Source organism: Camarhynchus parvulus, chromosome 9 (assembly GCF_901933205.1).
Source record: "Camarhynchus parvulus chromosome 9, STF_HiC, whole genome shotgun sequence".
NCBI classification, from domain to species: domain Eukaryota; kingdom Metazoa; phylum Chordata; class Aves; order Passeriformes; family Thraupidae; genus Camarhynchus; species Camarhynchus parvulus.
In genome coordinates this window covers 16,638,845-16,664,261 of record NC_044579.1, presented here as the reverse complement: position 1 = coordinate 16,664,261, position 25,417 = coordinate 16,638,845, and the positions used below count along the sequence as shown (strand labels likewise).

The window sequence follows — 25,417 nt, the reverse complement described above, 5'->3', positions numbered from 1 at the left end:
TCAGAAGGAGGGACTAAAACAAACAAGCAAAAATCCAAACAAGCAAACAAACCCCATCACAAAAAACCAACACCACCCTACACACAACAAAAATGTCTCACAAAAGATCTCCCTCCTTTCACTCTTCTTAAAGGTCCAACAGTTACACAGGGCTCTGGACCCCAATATCCTTGAGCACATCCACGATCCACAACACTGACTGTTCATAATGCAGTTTTATTTTTTTTCCTTTGTACAAAAACAAATATAAAATTTAAATCCAATAGAAAGTGTATACTAGCAATGACAAGTTTACATTACAATGAGACAGGACAATGCGATGTGTATTGAACACCACATTAGTTTTAAAACTCTCAGTGATACATGCACTATATAAAAACTGCTAGAACTTTTATTCTATTTCTACCAAGAATATCCAGGTACCAAGATACTTAAGAACCAAAAGTAATCTTGATAGGTGGTATCTACAAAATTAGACCTTTTCCACACACAAGAAGAAACCAACATTAATAGAAACATTTATCATTCTTTGTTAAAATCCTCTCACAAAAAGCCATACATAAAATTCTTAGTAGATACAGAAAAAGCTCAGAAGCTGCTAGCATAGGTAACCATTCAGTAGTTTAGAGAATCTTTTAGACATTTTGAAGAGATACTGTAGTTTTCAATCTGTATTTTCCCCACAAAGCCAGAACTATGTCGACTCCTGTTTCAAAACCTAGTCAGTGGTTAAAACTAGCTCTTGAGCGAAGTCAAAGAGTAGTGTACAAAATATTTAACAGAACAGGGGTGTGCCTGTTTACTTCTTGAAGAAAGTCTTTTCCACATTCAAGGTTTGTTTATTTGTCCCATAAACAAGATTGTACCTGAGGGATGAAACAAAAACAAGGGTTACCATCGTCTAAATAGAGTTAAACTTTTCCATGAAAGCTTTGAGTCCACAGAGCACAGCCAAGCCACCTCGCCAGTCCTGTCCAGCCTCCCTGAGGTCTGTGAGCCAGGGAAGTGCATGTTTGGATAGGTGGCCAGCTCCTGTTTCTAGAGACACACAGCCCTGTTGATGATCTGTGGAGCCTGGGGATGGGGCTGGCTGCCAGCAGCCTGCTCTTCTCCCCCAGTGCTGGCAGCAGCACCTTGTTCCCCACTAACTGACATATTGATCATACAGGTCACTGCAAGAAGGGCAATTCTGCTCTGGGAGGCTCAGCCCATGCTGCAAAGCAGCTGTGAGCATTATATTGGGACACTCATATTCAGGACAGGCTGGAGCAGCACCCCAAATCTCCAACCCTCTATTCTGCCTTGGCCCTCACTATCTGACTGTCCAGACAGCTGGGTCCTGTTCAGCAATCCACTACCAGTAAAGAGCTGTTTCCTCTGCTCTCAGGAGAACTATGACTATTAAAGACTCTTCTTTTATACCCACAAACCTGCCACACTTGCTTCTGTTACCTTGACAGCCAAAATGGATTTTTTTCCCTGCTCCAAGTTGTATTCCCAATAAAATATTATAAAAATAAGGGCAAAAAGCCCCCTGCAAGTGCATTTTTATAATAGTTATTGCCACTACTACATAGCTGATACTCAACTTCTAAGCCCAAAAGTACTTACAGATGCTGCTTACCTGTAGGATTGTGCCGGATGAAAAATACAAATGGTCTGTCTACTATGAACCAAGGAGGGGATGACCTGGCTATTAAAATTGCAGCTTGCAGGAAAAAAAAAAAGGTTAAGAGTGAGTTAAGACAAATCAAGCACCATAATGCATTACATACTCTATCAAAGTAAAGTTTCCTTGCAGATAGATATATATATGTATGTGTGTGTATATATATCTATATATATATATATGCACCTCTTACAGGAACCATTTAAAAACAAAAGACCCACAGAGAGCTGGAAGTCTTGGGCTGTCACCCAAAGGCTGTAGTAGCTCACTCCTCTTTGTAACCTGGATAGCCAGAACGTGCAATCAGTGGGCTGATATAAAGTCTAAGCTATGGGAAGACACTTCTCTAGAAGTAAGCCTGATAATATTTCTTACAGTGATCAACACTGGCAAGTTGAGATTTGACTGAGAAATCACATAAAACCCATTAACTGATCTGAGTCTGAGCATACTGCTGCAGTGATCTGCAAGTGGGCTATCTTTGCCTAGTGCCAAAGCCTTCTAATGGAGGTTGCCCAAATCCAAGTTGTCAGTACAATTGCTTACTTGTTGCTGCAGAAGCTTTGGTTCCATCTTCACTAACTTCAATTTTTGTCTTTTGCAGAACGTTAGATACATGAAGACCTTCTGTTCCTGAAAGACCCAAGGAGAACAGCACCTTCAGTAAAACTCACTGAGTGAGTCCTGGAGTACTGTGTAGCTAAGCAGCTCTGTCAGCATGGCCCAGAATACTAAAAGCTGCTACAATCCTGCTGGAATCCCAAAGCTGCAGTACAGAACAATACCTTTGAATACAGTCACTAAGTGAGTAATTACAAAAGTATGGAATAACCTATCTTACTCCTGGTTCCTCCCCATTTCCTAAGTTTCCTTATTGTTGATTTAAGTTAGAAGTGTTGACATGCATTTTTAGTTTTAATTTTTAAAAACCTGAAAAATTTTGCTATCTGAATTTAAGTTACACTCCCATGTGTCTCAGTGTCAGGGGAAAAAAAAGCTCTTAGCAACATACCTTGCTTTCAATGAAAGACAGGCATTTGTTTTCAAATTAAGCCAGCACAAGGTAAGGTTTTTTGTTAGACAGTTCTGTAGAAGCTAATCAGGATTTTAATGAAAGCAGAGAAGAGAAATAAGATGACATTTTACAGCCATGAGTTCAAAAGTGTTTACACCCCATTTTCAGATACTAATATTTACAGCTCTGAGTTGGTTCAGTCTCTTAAAGTGTGAATGTTTTTCACACATGCTTTCTTACAGCTCAAGTCACTAAACACGTAGCTGTTACACACTGCAGCTGCAGTATTTGCCACAGACTAAGGTATGGTATTGTTTAAGCCCTGCCAAAGATTTCAGACAATGCCTGAGACCCTCAGGTTGCAATATCAAATCTTAAGAAGCTGACCAGCATGATTTACTGCTGTAATGTAAGATGAGGGAGGAAAAAAGCCACTGCAATGTTGAACAGAAGCAAGCAGTCATGCCTGGCTGGCTACAACATAAAACCAGCTCCAATGTCATGGCAACACTTAGCCAAGAGAAAGCAGACAACTGCATGGGTAAAGCAGCACTTTATTCAGAGCTAGCAACTATGAAGGACCACCATGAATTAAAACAAAAAAACCCTTACTTGTTATTTTTGCAAAGTTTGCCTTTGACTGGTCAAACATATCTGTAATACCAAGTGCTTGCAGAGGTTCCTTTAAGTCTGTTTCTGCTTCTGCTGTAAATCTGGTTGGAACAAAAGAATGCATCAGTATTATGCAGGAAAGTCACCTGAAGTATTCCTTCTCCTATATCTGATGAGATACATATAAATAACCCCTCAAACACTCCCTGAAGAAGGAATGGATTGTGTAAGTACTTACTTTGGTAAGATAACCTGCACTCTTTTTGCTACCATGGTTGTCATCCAGCTTCCTATTGTTTTAGTGCTGATGTGGGGGATGATAGCAGAGAGCGGCGTTGTGCTTTCGGTGGGCAGTGCAATCAACATGCTGATCATTTCCCCGTGGTATGGCAGCTCAATGATGTTGTACCACAGCTCATTTGGGGTGCTCGTAGTGCCTAAAATAATAGAAACAAGCAAACCCAAACTAGTGAGCCATAGCCATTACAGCCTCAAATCTCTACCTTAACACAACTACTGCTGGAAGAGTCTGTCAGGAAAGCTTTGCCCACACCTCAAAACCAACTCTAAAGTCCCAGACTTCCTGCTGGGCAGCCCTTCAAAAGGCATAGGCTCTGTACAGCTGCTAGTGTGACATAAAACACAGACAGGATGACACCATAGAGCACATATTCATTTAACATACATACAGTTTCCCAGACAAATCTCACCAGCCCAGAGCAGCAAGCCAGCTATGCTAGAAGTGACCAGGTCAGTGAATTAACTGGATCTCTGCTCCAGATCTCAGCTGTACCAGAACCAAGTGAGAATAAAAATAAAACAAGGAATAGCAGCAAACTGTCTTTCCAAACTGAAGAGATTTTGCAGACAAGCTTCTTCCTCCAAGAGTCATTGCAAGACCTCCAGGTTCCTGTCTGAATTAGTCTGTTGCATTTGCTGAATTTTCTTGCTTAATAAGGATCTGATTAGGAAGCAATCTGAAGTCTTGCAAGATAGTGGAAAGCAGCCACTTTGAGGCAGTGCAAGAGGCCAATTAGATGAGATGGAGGGAGATAACAGCACATCCAAGTTACAGCAAGACTGCCTTTGAGCAACCCTCTCCTCCTCCAAGCTCCCTTTGCTTACTGTGGGAATTCTGGCATGTGGCTGGGAAGCAGATGCTTTTTATAGTAGTTTCAAGTTAAAATTTGTCAGTTTAACTACAGACAGTATTTCAGGCAAGGTTTTAGGATAGCAACAAGATCTTATTGTCTTTTCCCTTTCTTCATCTAAATCCGTACTTGACAGTCCAAGCTGAAAATCAACAGCTTCATTACAAATTTAATCTTGTTGCCAGCGCCATGAAAGCTGCTCTGAACTCATATTGCTACAAAACTGGCAGTATTGCACCTCTGTTTTGCAAGAATCGTGTCAAAGTTGGCAGTTTCACTAATCCATTTATTATGGCAGTGGTTCTGAGGCTGGATCCTACAGATCTAACACTGGTTGCAGAAGTCAGGTCCAGGACAGTCACACAAGGCAAACTGTCCAACAGGTAAATGCTGCTTTCCTCATTTGCTACTATCATTACTGAGGCAAACTGAACAGGAGGGGAGCTCAGCTTCAGTCAGCAGATGGGACTGAAGAGACTTAAGATATTTAAACTTTAAAGATTCCATTCCAAGCATGGATAAAATAGAAGCCCTGTGTTAGGAAATCTAGAGATAAAAAAAACATCATTTGAGTCCTCAGGAAATGAGTAACTCAGCAGTACTTCTTTTGTTCCTTTTTAGCCTTAATAGTTTCTTTACCTTAAACACAGGCCAACATAATGGATATCATAACCAGCATCAGAAGTCAAAAGTCTTCAAGATAATAGTCTTGCTAAACCCCACCTTAAGCTATAGAACTCATTTGAAACTCCAAAGTTAGTATATACTGCAGTATATACTCACACTTTCAGCAGTTAAAGTATTACATTACATCTGCTCTAATATACAGGTCTGGGACAGAGTCACAGCTGTTTACTTTAACATAAATTCTACTAATAATAATTGAGCTCTACTGACAGTACAAGCAGGCATTTAAAAGCACAGTGTGTCTTGCTTTTAGATTTATAGCAAGCTGTATTCTCAGGCCTATTTCTCAGAGTCTATTTAGCACACATGGAAGTAAGTTCCAGGCAGCACCTCTTAGAAGGATGCAACACAAGTTTTTAATCAGAGCATCCATCTTACTTTGACCACTAAAATCCCCATAAGGCTGCAAACTGCAGCTCTGAAGTACATTGTCAGTCACATCAAGCTGCTGGTGTCAGCTCTGAGAGTCTCTGATGGAAGTCTGGCAGAACCTGCTGAACTTCTTTTCACTTGTGACTCAATCTGAAGAGCAGTTTCACACCTCAGGAGATAGAGCCAACATTCTAACCCAGCTCCTCTGGCTCCCACAGGACTGGAGACTGTGCAAGTCTCATTTCTCTATCTGCAGTAAAATATAAACTGAAACTCCAATCTTTCTCTCAGATACAGCTCACCACCAGGTAAACCTCTACCATTCTGCCTGTTGGCAGCTTTCTTTATTTTCAGCCTTTATAAACGTGTACTTTTCTTTCTTACACCAAAATGCAAATTTCTCAGTTTGGGTACTTCAGATTTTCCCTTTTGAAGGCAAAGGATAAGGCAATACTTGACAGAGCATCCAACCTTAAGGCAACTGTTAAGCACCTTGCCCATGCCTCAGCAGCAGGAGACACTTCTGTAACAACCCATCTATATCAGCTACAAGAACAGCACCATTAAACACCACAAGCACAGCAAGCTCCTGGAAAGAGCCAATTCTACACCCTTTGCTGGTGGCACTGGGAGTCCCTGGGCTTACCACAGCGGAAGATGGACAGCTGGGACAGCATAGGAACTTGGTAGGTCTTCCCATCAGCTCCATAAAATGGGCGCTTCTTGGTATTTTCAGGTCGAAATCGTGATTTCCATAAGCCCTTGAAATACACAGCATTCACTAAAACCAGTCTGGTCAAACTGCCTTCAATATCATCTGGAGCTACAACCTGATCAATCATACCTAGAAGAAAGAAAGGAATTCTTGAGTATTTGCTGTTGTAACACTGGCCAACTGTTTCTGAAGAACCTGACACACATTACTTTACAGCCCTTGACCTGTGAGTGTGCCAGCTCCTCATGGGACAATATATTTGAAATTCATAAAGTCAATGCTATTCTTTGTCAAAAAGTAAACTTTTGTGATAACTAGAAATAAACATATCTTGCTAACTGATAGCCTGATGTTTTAACAACTAACAAGGCTCTACCTTTTCCAGCATGTAAGGAGATCTAAGACTGCATGGAATAGTTTCAGCTGAAACACCTCCCCATTCACACACTGCTTGCAACATTGCTATGCAAAACTGGTGATGTGGTCGAGAAAGAATTTGACAGCCTCATTTGACAAATACCACATCCAACATCATTAACACACTCCTCACATCCAGGAGAGACTTGTTTTAGCTCCAGAAGGTACCAAACACAATTCCCCTAGACTGGGAACATGCTGCAAAACATGATCTCTGGCTTTAACGTATGTAAGCTTTACAATTGGTTCAAGAGGCTTGAAGCATGAGGAGTTCTGTCAAGGCAGGGTTAGTTAAGAATCCTCCATTAAATGTGAGTCCTAAGAACAGGGTCATATCTTAGGACAGTTTAGGGCAGTCAGAGCAAAAGCTGAACTGCCCTACAGCTTCCCATAAGTCTGATTTACCGAGTAAAACATCTGAGCTGCCTGAAAGCATCTATGTTTGAGTGAAAGCATGGACCCAAGACAGCTGTGCTTGGATTTCTCACCAGGTACATGAGTGCAAAGAAGAGTAAAAGCTGCTCTGATCCCATGGATGGATGGGATGGACACACACCCCAAACACATCCCTCAAGGCCACCACACCACATCTGCTGGGGCAACAAGACTGCTGGTTCCTGACCCACCAGCTCTAAAGCATCGCACTAATGCCAGCTAAAAGACAGCTTTGAGCTGCAGAACAGAGCTTTCTCCACCTCCCTTTATATCTTTCTCGAATATTTCCATCTAAATTGAAGGTCTCAGACACCACCCTGCCATGCACAAAGGCACTCCCCAGTACTCACCCCTTGTTTCATTTTTCACCCATTGGTTGATGGAATCACACGCTGCATTTGGGTCCTCGAAGTCCACACTCTTGACACTGCACTGAAACACCTCTTTGTTCCTTGTAACAAAAGGCACTTCCATTTTAAAGCCACTCTTTGCAAACACTGCATTAGCAATTGTTACAATGTCTTTATTCTTTTTTGAGACTATCAGCCTGTTTATCTTCTTTAAGGCTTTACCAACTCCTAGTTGGAAAAAACAGCAAGTTTAATTTAGAATAACATGATAAACCAACAGTTACTTTATATGCAACTATTAATTACATGAAAAGTCAGACATTGAGTGTTGGACTAGAAAAGGAAGACCAAAGCAAGCATTCTGAAGGGACTTCCAAAATACCCATTTCTGATGTCTCATCTGCATAACACTACTGATTCCCAGGAAAAACATGAACTCCACTAGGATGCCTGCTGCACCTCTAGCTGTCTGCTCAGAATGTTACAGACAGTGCTTGGGATTACACTGAGGTTCAAATATTAGTGTAGAGCTATAAATCATGCTCTTCCACAGAACAAACTGTTCCAAAAATATTTCATATCATATAAGCCAGGTCAATTGTCAGTTCTGTGATGACAAAAAAAGTCAAAAGGTCAGCCTACTCGCTCAGAGTTCTGCAGATCTGCATAACAAATGGTCTTGAGCCTCAGAATGTAAAACAAAAATTAAAATATTTTCTTTACTTCCTTTCCATTTACTGGAGAATAAAGGAAGCTGTCAAGAGTTTTATTATAAACTTCCATGTTGAGTCTTAGTTTCCTTAAAGACTAAGTCCTGGCCTAAATCAGCTACAAACAGGAGTTAATCTCTTAACACGTGAGCTTGCCTCTAAAAAGAGGAAAAGGGAAAGTAGTAGGTTCCAGTGCTTAGTCAAGATCCTCAGGACCTGAAAGCAGATTGTACAGAGTGCTTGCTAGCTCCTTCACTGTGTGTGAGGGAAAGCAGATGGCAGCACAGAAGAACTGCTATGTTCACCATACCCAGTTCTCCTGTGTTACACCCATCAATGAGTGCCTGTCTACACAGGGAAGCTACTGCCAGGCAGGCAACTCCATGTTCAACCACTGTATCAAACAGCACCCTTGGGTGGCTCTTATTAAAGGGTTCCCTCTGTTCCCCAATACAATTTAAGCAGAAACATTTCCTGACTACTTTCTTATATAGACAGAGAAGAGATATGAAAGGAATAAATTAGTTTGGAGTTATTCTCTGCATGTAAGAAAAAAAACCTCAGATGGCTTTGCTGTTTCATGTATCATGAATGCTTTAACAGCACCACTGGTATGAATTTCTACATGTTCACTCTCCAATACTATGGGCAAATTCTTTTGGAGAACATACCATAACAGAGGTTCTCAAACTGTATTCTGTGGACCACTGGTGGCCCACGGAGCACTTGCTGGTGGTCCAGGGAGAGCTGGCTGGTCTCATGATGCTGGCTCTCCTCTTTGCTTCCAGCTGCTAAATTGCATTAAAAGACAGCTAAAGACAAATTAAATACTTTTCAACTAATACCTTTCCAAAGAAGCAGTTGCTGCAGTTGCCAAAGGACTTCAAAGTAGTCATGAACAAGAGCAGGAGAAACCTGTGCAAGGACAGAGGTAGCATCCCATAACAAGCCTCTAACCAGGCAGTGGCTACCTTCTAAGGTGTTTGAGAACCTCTGTGTCTCACAGTTAGGATTAGGAAGTCTGAAGGCCAAATAAAACCAGTTGATATAATACTTTGACATTTTTGCAAGTGCTTAGATTTTAAGCATTCAAATGCTCCTAGAGCTGATTATCCCATGAAGAGATTTCCATCTACATCATTTAGATGTTAAGGTGTCAAATAATTTTGTTGTACTTCAAATCCAGGACCAAAACAGCAAAGCAAATGAAGACAGGACAACATGTTGCATGACAACATGTTATATGACAATACTGCTCAAGATTTAAATGTGCACTTACCTCCTGAAGGGTTTTCTATTCTTGGAAGTAAGGCACAATGCTGGCACTAAGATGTTAAGTCTTGCTGGCAAGCACTCACAAAAATAGCATGCAAATTAAAGCAGTAAGAATCTTCAGCCTACTCCCTCTGGAGGGGCAGACATTGGTAGAGGAATATGAACACTGATGCATGCAGTGTCAGGCACAGGCAAGCAGAAATGGCTGTTTCAAGAAGAGGGCACTACAAGAACTACACATACAGGGATTCTGACAGCAGAAACACATGAACAAAGCTGAAGAGCAAAGTGAAAGTATCGATTGTATGGTTAGTTTGCACTGCTTTCAGTGAGGTGCCAAGAAATATCCTCTTGCCCTGTTATCTAAGGAGTGGCACATTCAAGGTTGTTCAGCACAGCCTGATATGGAGTACTGCCACCTTCCTGCTCAGAGCTAGCACTGGACCATCATCCACCCTGTTCTGGAACACCAATTTGGCAACGACAAAGGCAGTTCTAGCCAGGGCCCTGAAGCCATTAACCAAGCTGCTTATAAGCCAGTTTGGGTATTTGTACATAACCATGCTCAAATTGCCAATTAACTTCAAGGATGTCCATTCTGTGTTTTGGTACACAGAGTTAATTGGTGAATGATGCAATCTACCACACTTTGAAAGCCATCTCATACATCAGGAAGAGTCTGACAAAACACACCCAAAACCACCTTAGGATCACTGACCATTTACACTGTATCTCATCAGAGTTGTCAGCTGCTTCTTTGTCTTGCCATCAGCTCCCAGCTGCAACACTCCCAGGACAGATGCAATCCCGTGAGGAGAAACAACAACATTGTCCTGAGGCTTAGCTTTCACTATTTGATTGAAGACCTGGATTCCAACATCAGAGCTAAGCTCCTCCAGAGGATAAAAACTGAACTGGCAACATACAGACATTAAAGTCCCAAGAACAAAGAGGAGTGAAAAGTGCCAGTTCATGATTCCTGGTTGGAGATACCTGCAAGAAAACAAGAGGGGGAAGTTAAGTCAGCTTTCACAAGTACAGCATTTTTAACATAAATTCTTATTCACCTAAAGAGCAGGCAAGTCTTGCACATGTGCCACACACCATTCACAGAGCTCTGGCAATGGCACTCACACAACTCACTGTGTTTCACGTAGCACTACCAGGATTTCAGGTCTAGGGGTTTCCAGATGCAATGATAACCATGACATAGCTAGGTATCAGTGCCTATATAAAGGACAAAAGCCACCAAGTTAGGGAACAATCTCCCACAACACCCTAGTTGAGGTATTTTTTTTTGTCTCAGTTAAACGAGCCTTGGCACTCTATTTAGATTGCCCTTTATGGTAAATGAGTGCTGAGAAGTGTGGTATGGTCCTCACCCACTAGTATGTGATGCACAGTACACCTCATAGATCATTTTCTGCAGTGAACAGAAGCATATATACATATGCAAACAGACCTTCTGTTGTGGGAATTTACACCTGCCTAGAACAATAAGAGTTAGCTGCATAATTGGCATTCTCAATAACTGGAATGTAGAGGAAAATTTTAGTTTTTAAAATGCAAATGTTGACCTTGGATTTCAACCTGTACTTCTCCATTTAAGAAAACAGAGCACCTAATGTATACAGAATGAAGTTAATATTCAAAACAGGTGTATCTTCATCTGCAGGTCTAACACCTGACAGAACTCAGTATTATTATCCATGAGCTCCAAAGAGCTGAAGCACAAGCAGCATCAACATTTTGTTCAGGACCTATCAGCAACTGATTATAGACAGCCAAGCCCAAATGTCAAACACTGAGCACTGTAACTACTGTGCTGTATTTCCTCCTCATGAAACTGCATTCAACCCTTTTTGTTAGGGCAAAGAGATACTTAGAGAAAAACACATGCAATAATCTCCAATTTCCTTAAATTATGTTCCCTGTTCACAACATTTTAAAGACATTTCATTTACACAGTTCACAGCCCTGACTTCCATTTCCAGGCCAGCCAGGAGCCTGTTCCCTCACTGATTTCAGAAGCAAGGCTGCAGAAGGTGTACAATGGAATGAAGCATTATTTGCACAACAAATGCAGCACCAGGTCTGTGCTGCCCTGGAGCCCCCAGTGCAGCAAGCTGGCACCCCTGTGTTCTGGGTGCAGCACCCCAGGGCGCTGGGGCCCAGCAGAGGCACAGCCTTGTCACTGCCAGCCTCCTCCCACACAGCCCAAGGAGCTGCGCCACTGCCAGCCTACCTACGCTGCGAGTTCAAACCATGCTGGAGCACTTGACTACCAGAAAACCAGCTGGTGTTTGTACAGATTTGTTTAATCATCTTTTAATAGCATGTACTTTAACTGTGCTAAAACACTTGCAAGCGACAAATACAGCATTTCCACTTTCTTCTACACCATTTGAGGGGACGAAGTTGGCTTTGTCGCACTTTGTCGTTGCAGAATTAACCAAATGCTGAAAATGCAATAATGCAGGAGTTGAGACATCTTCTCCCCCAAACCCAACTTTAGCATACTTCTGAGCAGAGGAACTTGCTGATTTAAGTTATGCAAGAAAAAATGAAAACGCTGTCCTACAAATTGGGGTAACAGCCCACCCAACAATTAAGTCTTCTCCATAAACCTACCAATCCCCCAAGCAGTTCTGAGGTCACTAAAGCACGATTCCTTCCAAAGGAGCTTCATATAAGCCATCTGCTGCAACTACTCCAGCTTAGTCCAAAATTTAAGCTGGACTGGGCTAGCTGCAGCTGAGACCAACAGGAACAAAAGCCAAGCACCACGGATTGGGTTTGCATCCCCCTGAGGCAGGTTACACAGTCACTCCTACTTTGTCTTGCACCCCTCATCACCAGCTACAGCAAGAAAATGTCATGGGGGAGAGCCAACAGCCTGACAGGGAAAGTAAACTTGCACTTTTCAAAATAAATTAAAATTGTTAAGGAACATTCTTCAGTGTTCTTTGATACTAACACAAACCACCTGAAACCTTTAGTTTTGTTCTTAAGGGCAAGAATTCCTTCTCTCGCAGGCAGCAGCTCCACACTGATGGCACTGCTGCCTTGCAGGAGGCACTCTATGAAAAGCTTCATTCAGGGCTAGCTTTTAGTGTTTTCTTTGGCGGTTTGGTGGCCATCTCTTCTCCCAAACCTGGAAACCCAAGGGGTAGTTTAAACAAATTCTTAATCCCAGTATTAAGCAGACTTATAACTCGACCTAGTATCTTGGCAAAAAGAAACTTGAAGGCCCTAAAATTATTACAAAGTCTTACTGGAAGCACTTGAAGCAAGAAAAGGTGCATGTTGGCGCAATACAGCCTGTCCCACATAGTGATGGACAGGGATAGTAGCAGATAATCACAGAGCACAGTTTGAGCTGCCATCTGAAAACCAGGCTTCTGACCAAGGGAGTTCCACCTGATCCTGACAACAAACCACAGGAAACTGGCCTATTTTGAGGGCAATCTACCCTTGATACATTATACGGCAAGAAGCATACTATGAGGGCAGAGACAGGAGTGACACTTTGAAATCAAATAAAACAATGTTTCATTGTCTTTTAGGCACTTCATCTGCACAAGCCTAACTGAAGTCAGACACTTCTCTCCTTGACTTTCCCAGAAAATACTGCAAGTCTCCAAGTTTTCTACTTCACTGATGACAGCCCCTGACAGACTCAGGGTGACAGCCTTGTATTTTCCCCATAACATATGAAGCCTTGTCAAAACAACCCAAATCTGCTCACAAGGCCACTGCTGCAGAATTTTGAGGGTTTTTTTCTGTTTCAACCAATTACCTCTTGCATCTGGTTTCCCTAGAATTCTCCGTATTTGCCTAACCTCTCCCTCCTCACACACCATAAAGATGGGCTGGTCTCTGTTTTGGAGCACAATCTCTAGCAAATACCTATTCAATAAGTGAAATAAAGTCGTGCAGTGCTCTGAGCATGGAAAGAGTAAAACCACTTTTCATAACAAGTTATGGAGCTGTCACTTCTTGGCCTGGTCCTGCTCTGGCCACTGTATAACTTAACCAGGTAACTGGGGAGACAACTGGATCTTTGAGAAGAAGTGGCATCCCAGCAATTGAAGTTTCCATCATGGATTTCAGTGAAATCAACTTCTATACAGTCCAGTATCAAGAAGTGCATTTGCATATCCTGAAAGAAACAGCTTAAGCACAGTGCTGGGAGAAGAAATCCAAAAGGATGTATGATGTGTAGGATGGAAAACAGCTGACCTGCTATACAGAATATCAACAAGCTTTCAACAAGCTTTCATCACACTGAAGCTAAAAAACTTACTGATAGTTAAATCTGAATCTAATGCTTCAGAAAACCAAACAAAAATACAGGCTAGGCATTTCTTTGCCTATGACCTTTATATTTTTCACAAAGTTAAACTGAGGAGGAGGAAAGTGTATAGGCGAATTCATTTACATAAATGTGGGCTTTTGAAAGATGCTGGATCAAAAAAAAAAGTCCCTCTGTAGGGTAGGCTGCCCACTTCTTAGACTGAGCACTTACAGGAAGGACAACATCCACAATTTCAACTTCTCAACATGCAAAGAAAATGCTGTCACTAACCCAAAGAAACGTAGCCAGTGTGATCATGCATTGCCATTTGTTATGCAAATCCAGTTCTTAACCCTAATGCTAGAGTTCCTGAGCAGGACAGAGCAGTGTCACACATTCATCTATAGGAGAGATGCCATCTCCACAGCAAGCACACCAAGAACCCAACTCCCCCTGCCTCACAGAGCAGCACCGCCCCAAGTCTGTACATCACACTGAAGTGTGTGTTATAACTCTAACTGCAGAGCCTAGCCTAAGCCACAAAGGAATGTTTAGACAACTATTCCAGTCAGGCACAGAGCTCTGGGAAGGCAGAGGAGGAACACAGCAGCATGTCCTATGTACACTGATGGTTCTGTGCTGTTTCATGGCAGATGATGGAAAGTCTTCAGGCTCCCAACCTTGGGATGAGCCCAGCTTCATGCTGGTGCTGCAAACACTGACTCAGATGTACTGGGCAGGATACTCAACTCTCACTAGGCTCAACTATTCAGAGCACCACCACAGTACCTAGTTTAAATTTTTTGGATGAAATTATTATGGAAGCAGTTATATCAACAAAGAGGATGTGATGCTTTCAGCCTACATTTATAGAATGCTTGTTACAAAAGCAAAGTTATATTAATACAGGCTGTTTAACGTGGGTCTAGAAAAGCATTTGGTGGAGCAGGGAAAAGTTACATCTTCAGCCCCAGGCACAAAATACTGCTAACAATGAAGATCCTTCTACAGCAGAAAACTAGCTTAGGAAGGACTTCATTTTCAGTGAGCCAAACCAAGCTGCTGCAATCTTCCCAAGAGGAAGAACAGAAATTAGTTTGGTTCAAGATCAGAGGCAAAAACATGGTCTGAAAAAAATGCCCATATTTAATACCTAAGTTGGAGAAAAGGCCTGCCCCAGAGAGGCTAAAGAATACTTTGCAGTGGATTGAGGATGAAATAATCAACTGTACATAGATTTTCAGATATCTGTAATTACTGCACTATGAGACACTTCCAAGTGTTTATTTTGAAGCCTGACTTCAACAGCAGTAATGTATAATCCAAAAGGCTCCTTCTTGCAGTTGCAAGATTGATTCTGTAATTTCTTTAAAGATATACCAAGCACAAGGAAGTTTAGCCACCAGACTGCACTTCTGTGAATAGCTGTAACCAAAGAGCAGCAAGCACAGCTAAAGGGACAAACTGAAGAGCAGTCTCACAGCATTGCTGGTCTCACTGCATTAAGCCCAAAACCCTCAGAGCCCCTGAGCCCACGTGGCAGGCACTGGGCAGCCTCTGTGACCAGAGAAAGGCAGCCTGGAACAAACATTCAGGGACCTCTCCAAGTCTGAGATGTTGATGTTTCCATGCCACTGTCATCTGGGCTACTAATTTAAAAGTCTTATTTCAATTGACATATGAGCTGAAAGAAAGCAGCTTCACTTCAGGCATTTAACCAATTCTCTCCAGCAGGACTGAATAAATACTCAACCAAGCTCGTTAACAGTCATTAAAGGAGCTGGCTGAACACACAGCAATTGTTTCTCACAAGCAAGGAGACCACTCTGGTTGCAGAGGGAAGGTCATGTGCTGGGTCTTGTTTCCCAGCTGACGGGTTTAGCAGCATGGTAAAACACTCCAGCCTCTTGGTAGGCTTCCCTGCACCTCACAGGTGCTCCTGACTCCCCTTCTGCCTAAGCCTCCTACATACCAAAGCCTTCAGCTTCAATATCCTCTCCTCATCCTGAACCTGAGTTCAGCCTGCTGAAGTTCTGGCTTCTTCCACATCACAGATCTGGGAAATGTTTCATCTTCCTGAATGTTGGCTCTTCCTTTTCATCTAACAACTCCTTCTATTATTATTCAATACCTGGAAAGTTTAGTATATGCAGAGCATTTCCAAGAAAGGATGATTGCTAGGTTTTAAACAGCTCAGTACTCACATTGCTCTGAAGAGGAGTAAGTTACTGTCAACAAGATACAAACATAACTTGTACACAGAGATAAGCTCAAAGTGATGGGTTTTTTAAAAAAAATAATTTTAGATCTTAAGACATTGGTCTGACTTCAGGCACAACAGCCAGAATTGCACATGAATGCAAAAAGCATGATATTGGTTCTGAAGATCTCCTCTCCCAACCTTAATCCTATCTCTCTCAGGTTTTTAGTGCATTCTGGAAAGCCTGTTCAGCTGTGCCCAACCAGCCTCCCCTGCCAAGTGGGAATTTCCCTGCAGAGCACCAGCTTGTAAAACCAGCTGGTCCCACTCAGGAACCATCTCTTTGTCCAAGCACTGCTCCCCCATGAGCAGGAAGCTGGAGTTCAGTGCTTCTTTATCAAGAGTTCTGACCACCACTGTTTTCTGGGAGTTTCTGTTAGGCATGAAGTGCAGAGAGACCAGCTCCATTTCAAACTGTCTGTAGCCTCATGACCAGGGCCTCCAGCTCACAAGCCAGACTAATTTTTCTCACCAGTATCTATCCATCTTCTGCAGCATTTGGTGGTGGTTCATGGTAGTTAATTACAAAGATCAACTTCACATCATGCAAAGCTGACCAGAGTTTTTTCCTTCACCACTGAGTTGTGACTGTACAACAACTACAGAGGCACTATTCAGAGCTTCAAGAACATAGATAGGCTTTTATGTATCATTTGCTTTAACTTCCATCCCTCATTCATACATGATTTAAAGAGCCAAATTTAGCTCTGCTTCATGAAGCAAATACAGTTGACAGGGCAGGGGGCTTGTAGAGACTATTATGGTACTGCACAATTCTACCACCATTCTCAAATTTTATGTGTTCTCTTGTTACTGTAGGCTCAACTACAATTGCTAAAGTTTCTAGGTATTATTTATTCCTGTATTTAAAGTAGTTTCCAGAGAATTCTCCAAAACCTAGTATCAAGTCTTACAGTATCAGAAAGATTAAAGAGAATTATGAATTTAATTTACTGGTGTCCCTTTAATAAAGAAGTGGTTTGGTTGATCTCAAATTCTTTATGCCACGTGGGTATTTTAACATAATGAAGAAACAAGCATGGGACAGTCAGCTCATCCAGACTAACGCTGCAGAACCAGTTTTCCCAAAAGAGGGAGCACAGCAGTGCTCCACAGCATGGTGGGGAGGCTGTGCCTGCTTCTCTGGGCTCATCCCAGTAGAGGGAATGGGGTTTGACAATCAGAGCATCTGCCTAAACTCGAGCCCCCACTTTTAGTTTTTTAGTGCAAGAAAGGCCCCATGGAACCACAGCTCCCACACTTATTGTACATCAGCAATGCTCACTACGCAGCCACAGGCTCGTTTGGAGCCAAAGGCAAGCCTGCAGCATTGCAAGCTCCCATTAATGAGGTGCAGGGTATTAATTCTTTGGCAATGGGCTGTGTGAGTACAGATTTATGAAGTAAATAGTCCACAAGGTGCTGGACTAACAATGGCTGGTGTCTTATCAGGTATCTCATCACCACCTTCACCTTAAGTCCCACCTCTGCTTTAGGATTTTACCATCTTTTCTCTCTTAAAAAATATTAGAGGGAAACCCAGTACCCTTATGCATTTTCACTTGGTGCAGGTATCTTTGGGTCATCTGAAAGCAGGACTCTCACACCACTACATCCCTGCAGGGCAAACACATCTGGTTCTCCTTTTCTCAGGTAAATTTTCATCTGCTGGCCAGTGACACGTGCCCTCCCTGCCTCTTGCACCTACCAGGCTGGGAGAGCAGAACCAGCCTGGTGGAGATGGCTCCATGGCCACTTGGGAACTGTGCTTGGAGCAGGCGGAGTGCCAAGACCTTTCAGAATACATCCTGCTTCAGAAGGGTCAAGGCACCAATATCTCTCACACTTGGGCTTAAAGAGCTGACAAGCAAAGGAAAAAAACCCCAAAACTGTGTAAGAAATAAAGAAAACTAAAGGTATAGAATTGAGTCCTCAAACCAATAGTTAATATTTCAGAGCTTTGAAAAGGCAGGTGAGCCACTGCAGAGTAGAAGAGAGATGACTGTTGGCCTTCAGATTCTACAACTTTTTGGTTTAGGTTACTCTACAAAAGAGGTACTTACATTTCCTACTAAACAATGCTACAAAACCCAATTCCCATCACTCCACACTCTATGGTTCAGTCAGGGTTTACAGCATAACTGAAAATTAGGCTTTCTATGGAGTCAAACTATTTTTCATTATTTACATTTTTATTACTCCTGGGAAGCTCAGAGAGATGGCAGGATCTATCAGCAATACAACATCTAACTAAAGCCAACTGGGTTTAGAGATGCCCAAATGGTAACAGAAGATGGGGAGACAGTCTCCCAAGAGGACTTTAAGAAGCCTCGCTTAAAATAATGCAAGTAATACTGAATTACATTATTTCAAGTTTTTACTTATCCCTTCTCCTTCAGGTGGCAAGACTACAGTGTTGGCAGTTACTCTAAAAGTACATAGAGTCAATACAGTCATGTCACTATAAAAATGAATTGGAACTCCAGTATTCTCTGTTCATAACAATGACGTTCATAAAAACTTGCACTTACACAAGCTCATTGATAGCCAAAACCTGATACTTTAAGCATTTGTACAGGGGGAATGCTACCAAATGACAAATTATTTGGAGAGATCAGGAATGCTGTTCTAACCATTTACTGCACTTGTGATTGGAGATCTGCAGAGTAATGGGTGACTAGCCCTTTATTTATTTATTAATCACACTGTACAACATTAGCAATCAACCACTTCCTATTTGCAAGCTCATTTAGAAACCTTGTCTGAAAAACTAGATAACAAATATAATCCTTAAAGTGTAATGTAGCCAAGTTATTAACACTTAGACATGAAAAATGTATACTGATTTTCTGTATCCAGGACAGCATCACTGAAACAGACCTAAGCTCACAGGATATACTAGTTTTTAGTGGCCTCTTCTCAGCCATTCCAGCCCTAGCTTGAAGGTTACTCAAAAAGCATAAGGAGATTCTCATTTCTATTCACAGCACAGGCATTTACTTATATTCATATTTTCCCCCAGAAAGCTCCAGAAGCAGAACTAGCCAACCACAAGAGCATCAGAAGTCCCAGGTGCTGCAAGGATGCAGGAATGAAGCCTTGTGCTGCGAACCTCATCCATATGCTCAGGTAGACACCTCCTCAGTCATTTGCAATATGACTTACATTAACCAGTCAGTAAGAGAATTACCAGCTATTTAAAGACCTGTATTTAAGAAAACACTCTTTTTGTTAAACTGACCTCACTTCTGACTGATCCCACTGGCTTTACTACAGGTTTCTGGGAAGGCAGGACTTAAATTTCCATAGTAAAAAAAGGGACAACAGAGTATGAACTATGCACAAGAATTCTCCAAGAGCAGGTCATGACCTGGTATATTAAACTGTCTGATTCAGCTCAGCCTGAGAGTTTGTGGGCTGAGTTGTGAGCTGTGCTGGCTGAGGCTCCACAGAGTCCATCACTATTTCTGTAAGGCAGATGACAAACCTCGGCAGAGGAAGTAGGCAATTAGCTGGGAAAGCAACCTCTCCAACCGAGCTGCCAGAGCAGCTGGAGGCCTCAGCTTGTTTAACTGCTGAGAAAGACACATGAACTACTCTTTCTGGGAGAGCAGGGTGTGTAGCAAGACGGAGACATACAGATAATGCACCAACTTCTACATGGCATTTCTTAGATTGCTTAGGGATGTAAAGTTGTAGGATAACAGACTGGAGGAGGAAAAATTAGTCATGTTCAGTTCTCCTCTTGGTTTTGTACCTGTAATCTGTCAGAGTCAATGGGAAAGTGGCTCTCTTCTATCCAAACAAAAAACCTGAAACCTCATTCAGCTTTGGGCAAGCAAAAGCTTACAGTTTACACCAGATGACAGAACCATCTCAGAAGCAGTGAGAAACATCACTAAACACCTCAACATGTCCTACTGCAAGAGCAGAAGCTTAAAGAGCAAGCTGTTAAATAATACAGAAAGCATTTAATATAAAAACAGGCTTGGTCAAAGCTACAAGCTGATGAACATGAATTTGTATCCCCTATACATCAGCCAAACAAAGAGAGCTAGAATGTACCAGCATCTCTCACTAGTGCTTCTGGAGACTCCAGGGGGACTTACTCCTGCAGCTTACAGTCTCTGGGTAACTCCTATTTCTCACAATCCAACCTACCTGCACGCCAAGCCCACCACATATACCCAGCCTTGAACAGGCTTCTTCAGCTCAGCACTCACTGGCCATCAGTCTTGTTACCTTCCACAACTCTTCCATGGCCCCACAACACTGAGGAGAATTTCAGGCTGCAGCTTCCAAAGCCCAGGATGCCAACAGCAGACTGCCTGAAGCCCACACTTTGCACCACATGGCTGAGCGTGGTCAGCAAACTGACATTTTCTCCAAGGGGACATGATTCCACAAGATGAATATGCTTTCATACTTAAACTGCTTTGTGGCATAATTATTGGACCCCAGCATAAGCCACCTTCTGATTTCAGCATGAAAATAAGGAAAAAAAACCACCTTTCTGGTCATTACAGGTGAACACCAGACCACAGAAAAGACACAGCAGCTGCCAAAATGCCTGTTTTTCCACAGACACTGCTCAAGGAGAGGCGCTAATGGATTTAAAAAGCAGTTCAGTTAGCATTCAAGTGTATTTCAAGGCCATGATAAACAGCTCAAGAACCTACAGCTTACACTAGCATTGCCACTAAAATTGCCCCATGCTTTTCCAGCCCATCATCGCTGGCTCTCACTTCAGCAGAGACCTCAGCTCTGCTTACAGAAGCCAAGTATGAACTAGAGTCTATCCTAAAGAGACAGGAACAAGCAGAACACAGGACAGCTTTTCTCCCCCCACAGCACGCCAGCCTAAATGTTTGTGTGGCTCCAGCTGCAGAATGCCACCACCTCTTACTGCTCTCCTCCCACCACTTTAACCATCACAGAGGAGACACTTGAACACACACATGCTTGCACATATTCAGCTTTCCAGTTTTTACACAAAGAAGCTATCTACTTTAATAATAATAAAAACCTTCTTGTATTTTCGTACTTCCCTAACTTACGCTGAATCTTTACATTTACACTAAATCTTTAAATTCATACATAGGTGATTGATCACTCCATGCTACCACTATCAAAAAGAGGCAATTCCTTATATTACTACACTTATTCAAAAGATGTTTATGGCTAGCAGAGGCGCCCAGAATGACATGGATCTCACAGGCCAGCACGTCACTGCAAAACTTGATTCATTAGCTATGTCACAGGTGACTAGGAAGATGCTCAGAGGCACGTAAAGATGACTATCAGCAACACTTTACAGATTAGTGATGGTTATCCATCTTTTCCCTGTCTTCTCATGTATAAAACCTTGGACCCCAGAGAATCACAGAATTCAGTTAACAAACCAAACTGACTGGAAATGTTGTGATGATTAGTATTAATTTCCCCATAATTAGTATTACAAAAGCATGCTCTTTCATGCATGCTTGTGATTAAGCAATTCAAGCAGCCCAGACAACCCCTAACCCCAGCTTCCAAGAAAAACCTTCCACCAAGCCTCAGCTTTTTCAAGAATGAGCACAGCAGTTCCTATCAAGAACCAAAAGCCACAACCAGCTGCATGAGCCAGGTAGATGCTGTGCCCACCACCACAAATCTCTACCCAGAGCTCCCTCTGAGCTGATCCCTTGCTGTGAATACACGAAATTTACATGCAACTCCACTGTAATTCCTAGCAGTAAGGTGAGGTGGTTATTTTTTAGTATTTATACAGACACATTCACTTCAATCTATACTAAAAATACCTGGTGCAACTTGCTGGGCTCCCTGCTTGACATTTTTCTGCCTAACAGATGCTGGTAAGAAACTCCAGGCTGGGAACACGTTTCTGCCTGTGTGATTTAGACACTCAGGCTAAAAGTCCCCACATGCCACTAAGACATGCTATTCTCCTGGTTGTCAATGACAACACCAAACAGAAGCTCCAACACTTCTGTATACACCTTGAGACAAAACCCACTGCGGGTTTCTGTTTTCTTTTTTGTTCTGACATGAGTTTCTATTGCCTCCCACATGAGATCCATAGAGCTATATATAGATATAAATGTATGTGTGACTATAGTGATGGCCATATCACCAATCAGAGCAAAGAGGAGTTCTTCCACCATCCTCATACCTGGGGAGGGCATAAAACAGCAATGCCCAGAGAAGCTGCCTTCCAGCATCTCGAGAGCACCTGACACAATTTGCTTATAGGTTGCCTGACATACAACTTGTCTGTAATTGTAAAAAGCTGTGGACTAGCATTCATCACTCAAAGTTTGCTCCTGTGCCAAACAGCTGCTATTCCATGAGTTTAATCACACCCCACAAAATGCTAGATCTCCAGCCTAGTACATCTTACATGCAGCTGAATTAATCTACTTAATAATTCTGCCTTTTTATTTGCACTGGTCTTCCCCTCACACTCCAAAGGCTCATCTGAGCACTCAGCAGGCATGCAGCTGCTTTTCACTTTCCTCAAGGATGTCTGCAGTTTCTCCAAAGCTACACAGCAGCACAGCTGCTTACACCTACGTACATTTTGTGAATAGTCCCTACAAAATCAGGTTTCTAATGAATTCCTGTGGCAAGCTGGGGACAAGACATTACTTTCTCTGATGGGAGCATTTAGTAAAGGAACAAGAGGTCATTTTTCAGCGCAGTGAAAAAAAAAGTCATTCTACCAGGTTTCTCTTTCAGGAAGTTGCCCAAGAATGTGATTACAACCACAAAAGCCAAACCACGTTCAGAATCATATGCAGGCATGAGAAAGGGGGAGAGAAATAAATCAAAGGCCTCTAATCCATAAACACATATTCCCTAGTTTTATGGGAAATTTGACATTATAACACCTATTTGTTACTACAATGGTTTCTCCAAAGGTATTTTTCTGATAAGATCCTCCAACATTGCACATTACTGAGCCAACATATCAAGCACCATTTTCACCAAGAGACAAAGGACTCTGCATCTCCAAATCTTCCCAGAAAGCGATACACGAAGCAGCTCCCATATCACCCCAAAGTGAGCCGAGGTCAGAGTTTTGGTTAACCAGCTCTCCGCTCCAGCACACAACGGGATGCCACCAGCCCTATCTAAATCCTGTTACAGTATCACAATATCGCCCGTTCCTCCCCAAAGGGCAGTGGCCGTAAATGTTCCTCCCCCGTTACTCTGCCATTCGAAAAGCCAAGAAAATTTCAGTTACTAACCGAATTATGATTTATTACTTTTATTCAGCACAACAGCAGAATGCTCGCTCTCACGGCAGACAAGGGACACGAATGCAAGCGAGCAACTTGCAGTTCCCCGGCCCTCGCAGCGCAGCCGGTGCCCGGGAAGTGCCGCCTCTCCCGCACCCGCGAGCGAAGCGCCTCCCGCGCCGCGCCGGCGGTGCCGCTACCCGCGGGCTGCCAGCCTTAAACCCGCTTCTTTCGGGGCAAAAACCCTTCCTGCTCTCACAAAGCCAGCACCTTATCCTGGAAGGAACTCGGCGCGCCCGAAGCCCCGCTCCCGGCACACCGCCCTCGCACCCGGTGCTGGGAAACTTGTGCGGGCAGGTAACAGGAGCGCACAGCGAGGAGCCGCCGGAGCGACCCCCGCGGCCCCCGGACTGTCAGCAGCCAAACTCTGGGTGCCCCGTTCCTCCGCCCGGTGCCCCGGTCCCCTCCCGCCCCCGGGCGCCCCTCCGGCGCGGCCCGGCTGTGCCCGCACGGTGCCGGGCGGCCCCGCTCACCTCGCCCGCCGCTGCTGCCCGGCCGCCGCTGCCCCTCGCCCCGCGCCGCTCGGCCGGAGCGCGGCGGCGCCGCCCGCCATTTATAGGGCCCGGGCCGCCCCGCCCGCCCGCCCGCCCCTCGCCCCGCGCCGCGGGCCCGCCCAGGGCAGCGCCGGAGCGGCGCGGGGGGCGGCCCGGCCTGAGCTCCGTGTCACACAGCCCCGCTGGTCAGCCCGGTCGGGGACAAGGGGAAGCTGAGGCAGCGGTGGAGGTGCGCACGGGGCGAGGCTCGGCCCGGCAGGACATCCCGGGCGGGGTGAGGGGACAGGGACCGCCGAGGCCAGCTCCATGCGGCCCCTTCCCGGCAGTGCCGTGCCGGGAGCTTGGAGGGTTTTGGCCAAGGGGCTCCTCCCCGTGTGCTCCCATGTCCTCACCAAGGGATGAGGAAATGGCTCAGCCTGGGACCTCCATCCCTTGTATGGCCCTGGGTTTAATCTGCACAAACAACGGGAGGGATCAGCGGGAGGGAAGTTGTTGCTGCTTCAGTGTAGCAGCACAGGCACAGAGCACTGTGGCAGGACAGAAGTGTAAACCTGGGAAAACTCATGTTAACTGTAACATTGACTGACAGCGCTGGACTCCTTGACTGACAAAGTACAAGAAGGAATTTCCACTCTTTGTACAAGACCAGTAGTGCTGACAACTTCAGGAAAACCAGCAGTGTGTTGTGCGGCAGTGGACAGCACTGCCTTGTTAAGTCATCGTTTCTGCTCCCGGTTTCCAAAAAATTTTTCATGCATGGCACAGTTCAGCTTTGAAGAAACAGGATAAGTATGCAATAAACCACATTTCTTCCCTCAGGAGTTTGGACTTCTCTGGATAAAAAATCAAAACGAGCCATCTCCTGGCTGGAGCCAGAGCAGCGTTGGTGGCAGCTCCTGCTGGTCTTTACGGTGAAGAGCTTTGTGTCCATCCAGGTGGCTCTCTCAGTGCAGGGACCCTGTGCCTGGGCAAAACAGAAATGATGGAAACATGGATGAGAGAGGTGGCACAGCAAGGCAGTGCTCAGAGGCAAGGAGCTCAGCCTCAGCCAGGGCATTAGGCCAAGATAAGGTGCTGGTGCTAGCAGCCTGGGCTGTCCAGGAATGGTTTCTCCACCAGCTGAGGTGGACATTTGATAGGCTATTTACTCACCAGCTTGATTTAAAAATTTTAATTAAAATGTTCTTTTCCCAAAATGTTTCATACCATCATTTCTACTCAGATCCATTTCTGAATTGAGAATGGAGGTTAATTAAGAAACCAAAAAAACCACAAAAATACCCAACAGCCACCTTTTGCATGATTTTTCATATTAGCAGAGACAACCCTTGGGTATCCATTTTCTCTCAGGCATGAAGGCAGAAAGCTGTGTAGATCATGTCAGATTCCTTGCCCAACCACTCAGCATCATGAAAACCACATGGGAAAATACCACTGAATGATTTTAGGAGCATTTTGGTATAATTTGGCATATGGAAAGGTAGCTGAAGAGCTAGACCCTGACTAGCTAGCTGAACTCAGAACTTGGAGCAGGAATCCTGGTTCTAGTTTGACCGCTTGAAGACCTAATCCAACAGCCAAGCCCCCAAATGCCCTCCTCTTGGATCTGAACCCATCCTCCTCACGTGCAGACTTTGTAGTCGGTCTTCAGTAGAAA

General features: G+C 43.7%; 1 protein-coding gene across 2 annotated transcripts; it reads right to left on the bottom strand.

The window, feature by feature from the left end:
• Positions 1-196: 196 nt before the first annotated feature.
• On the bottom strand, positions 197-23,783 carry SERPINE2 (serpin family E member 2). Of its 2 annotated transcripts, XM_030954186.1 has the most exons (10): positions 23,740-23,783; positions 10,127-10,401; positions 8,805-8,924; positions 7,424-7,651; positions 6,153-6,350; positions 3,535-3,733; positions 3,297-3,397; positions 2,216-2,302; positions 1,625-1,708; positions 197-866 (listed from the first exon to the last, which is right to left on the bottom strand). In XM_030954186.1, exons 2-10 carry the CDS (start codon positions 10,380-10,382, stop codon positions 829-831), a joined length of 1,311 nt encoding a protein of 436 aa, XP_030810046.1. In that variant the 5' UTR covers positions 10,383-10,401; positions 23,740-23,783; the 3' UTR covers positions 197-828. The 2 variants fall into 2 exon arrangements, with proteins under 2 accessions (XP_030810046.1, XP_030810047.1); XM_030954187.1 differs by lacking the exon at positions 8,805-8,924 and having other exon boundaries at positions 202-866.
• Positions 23,784-25,417: the final 1,634 nt, after the last annotated feature.

Coding starts and splice junctions, on each gene's coding strand:
- SERPINE2 (XM_030954186.1), bottom strand. CDS start 10,382: ATGAACTGGCACTTTTCACTCCTCTTTGTTCTTGGGACTTTAATGTCT. Junction 2,303..3,296: donor AAACTTTGCAAAAATAACAA/GTAAGGGTTTTT, acceptor TGGGTCTTTCAG/GAACAGAAGGTCTTCATGTA. Junction 1,709..2,215: donor CAAAGCTTCTGCAGCAACAA/GTAAGCAATTGT, acceptor TTTTCCTGCAAG/CTGCAATTTTAATAGCCAGG.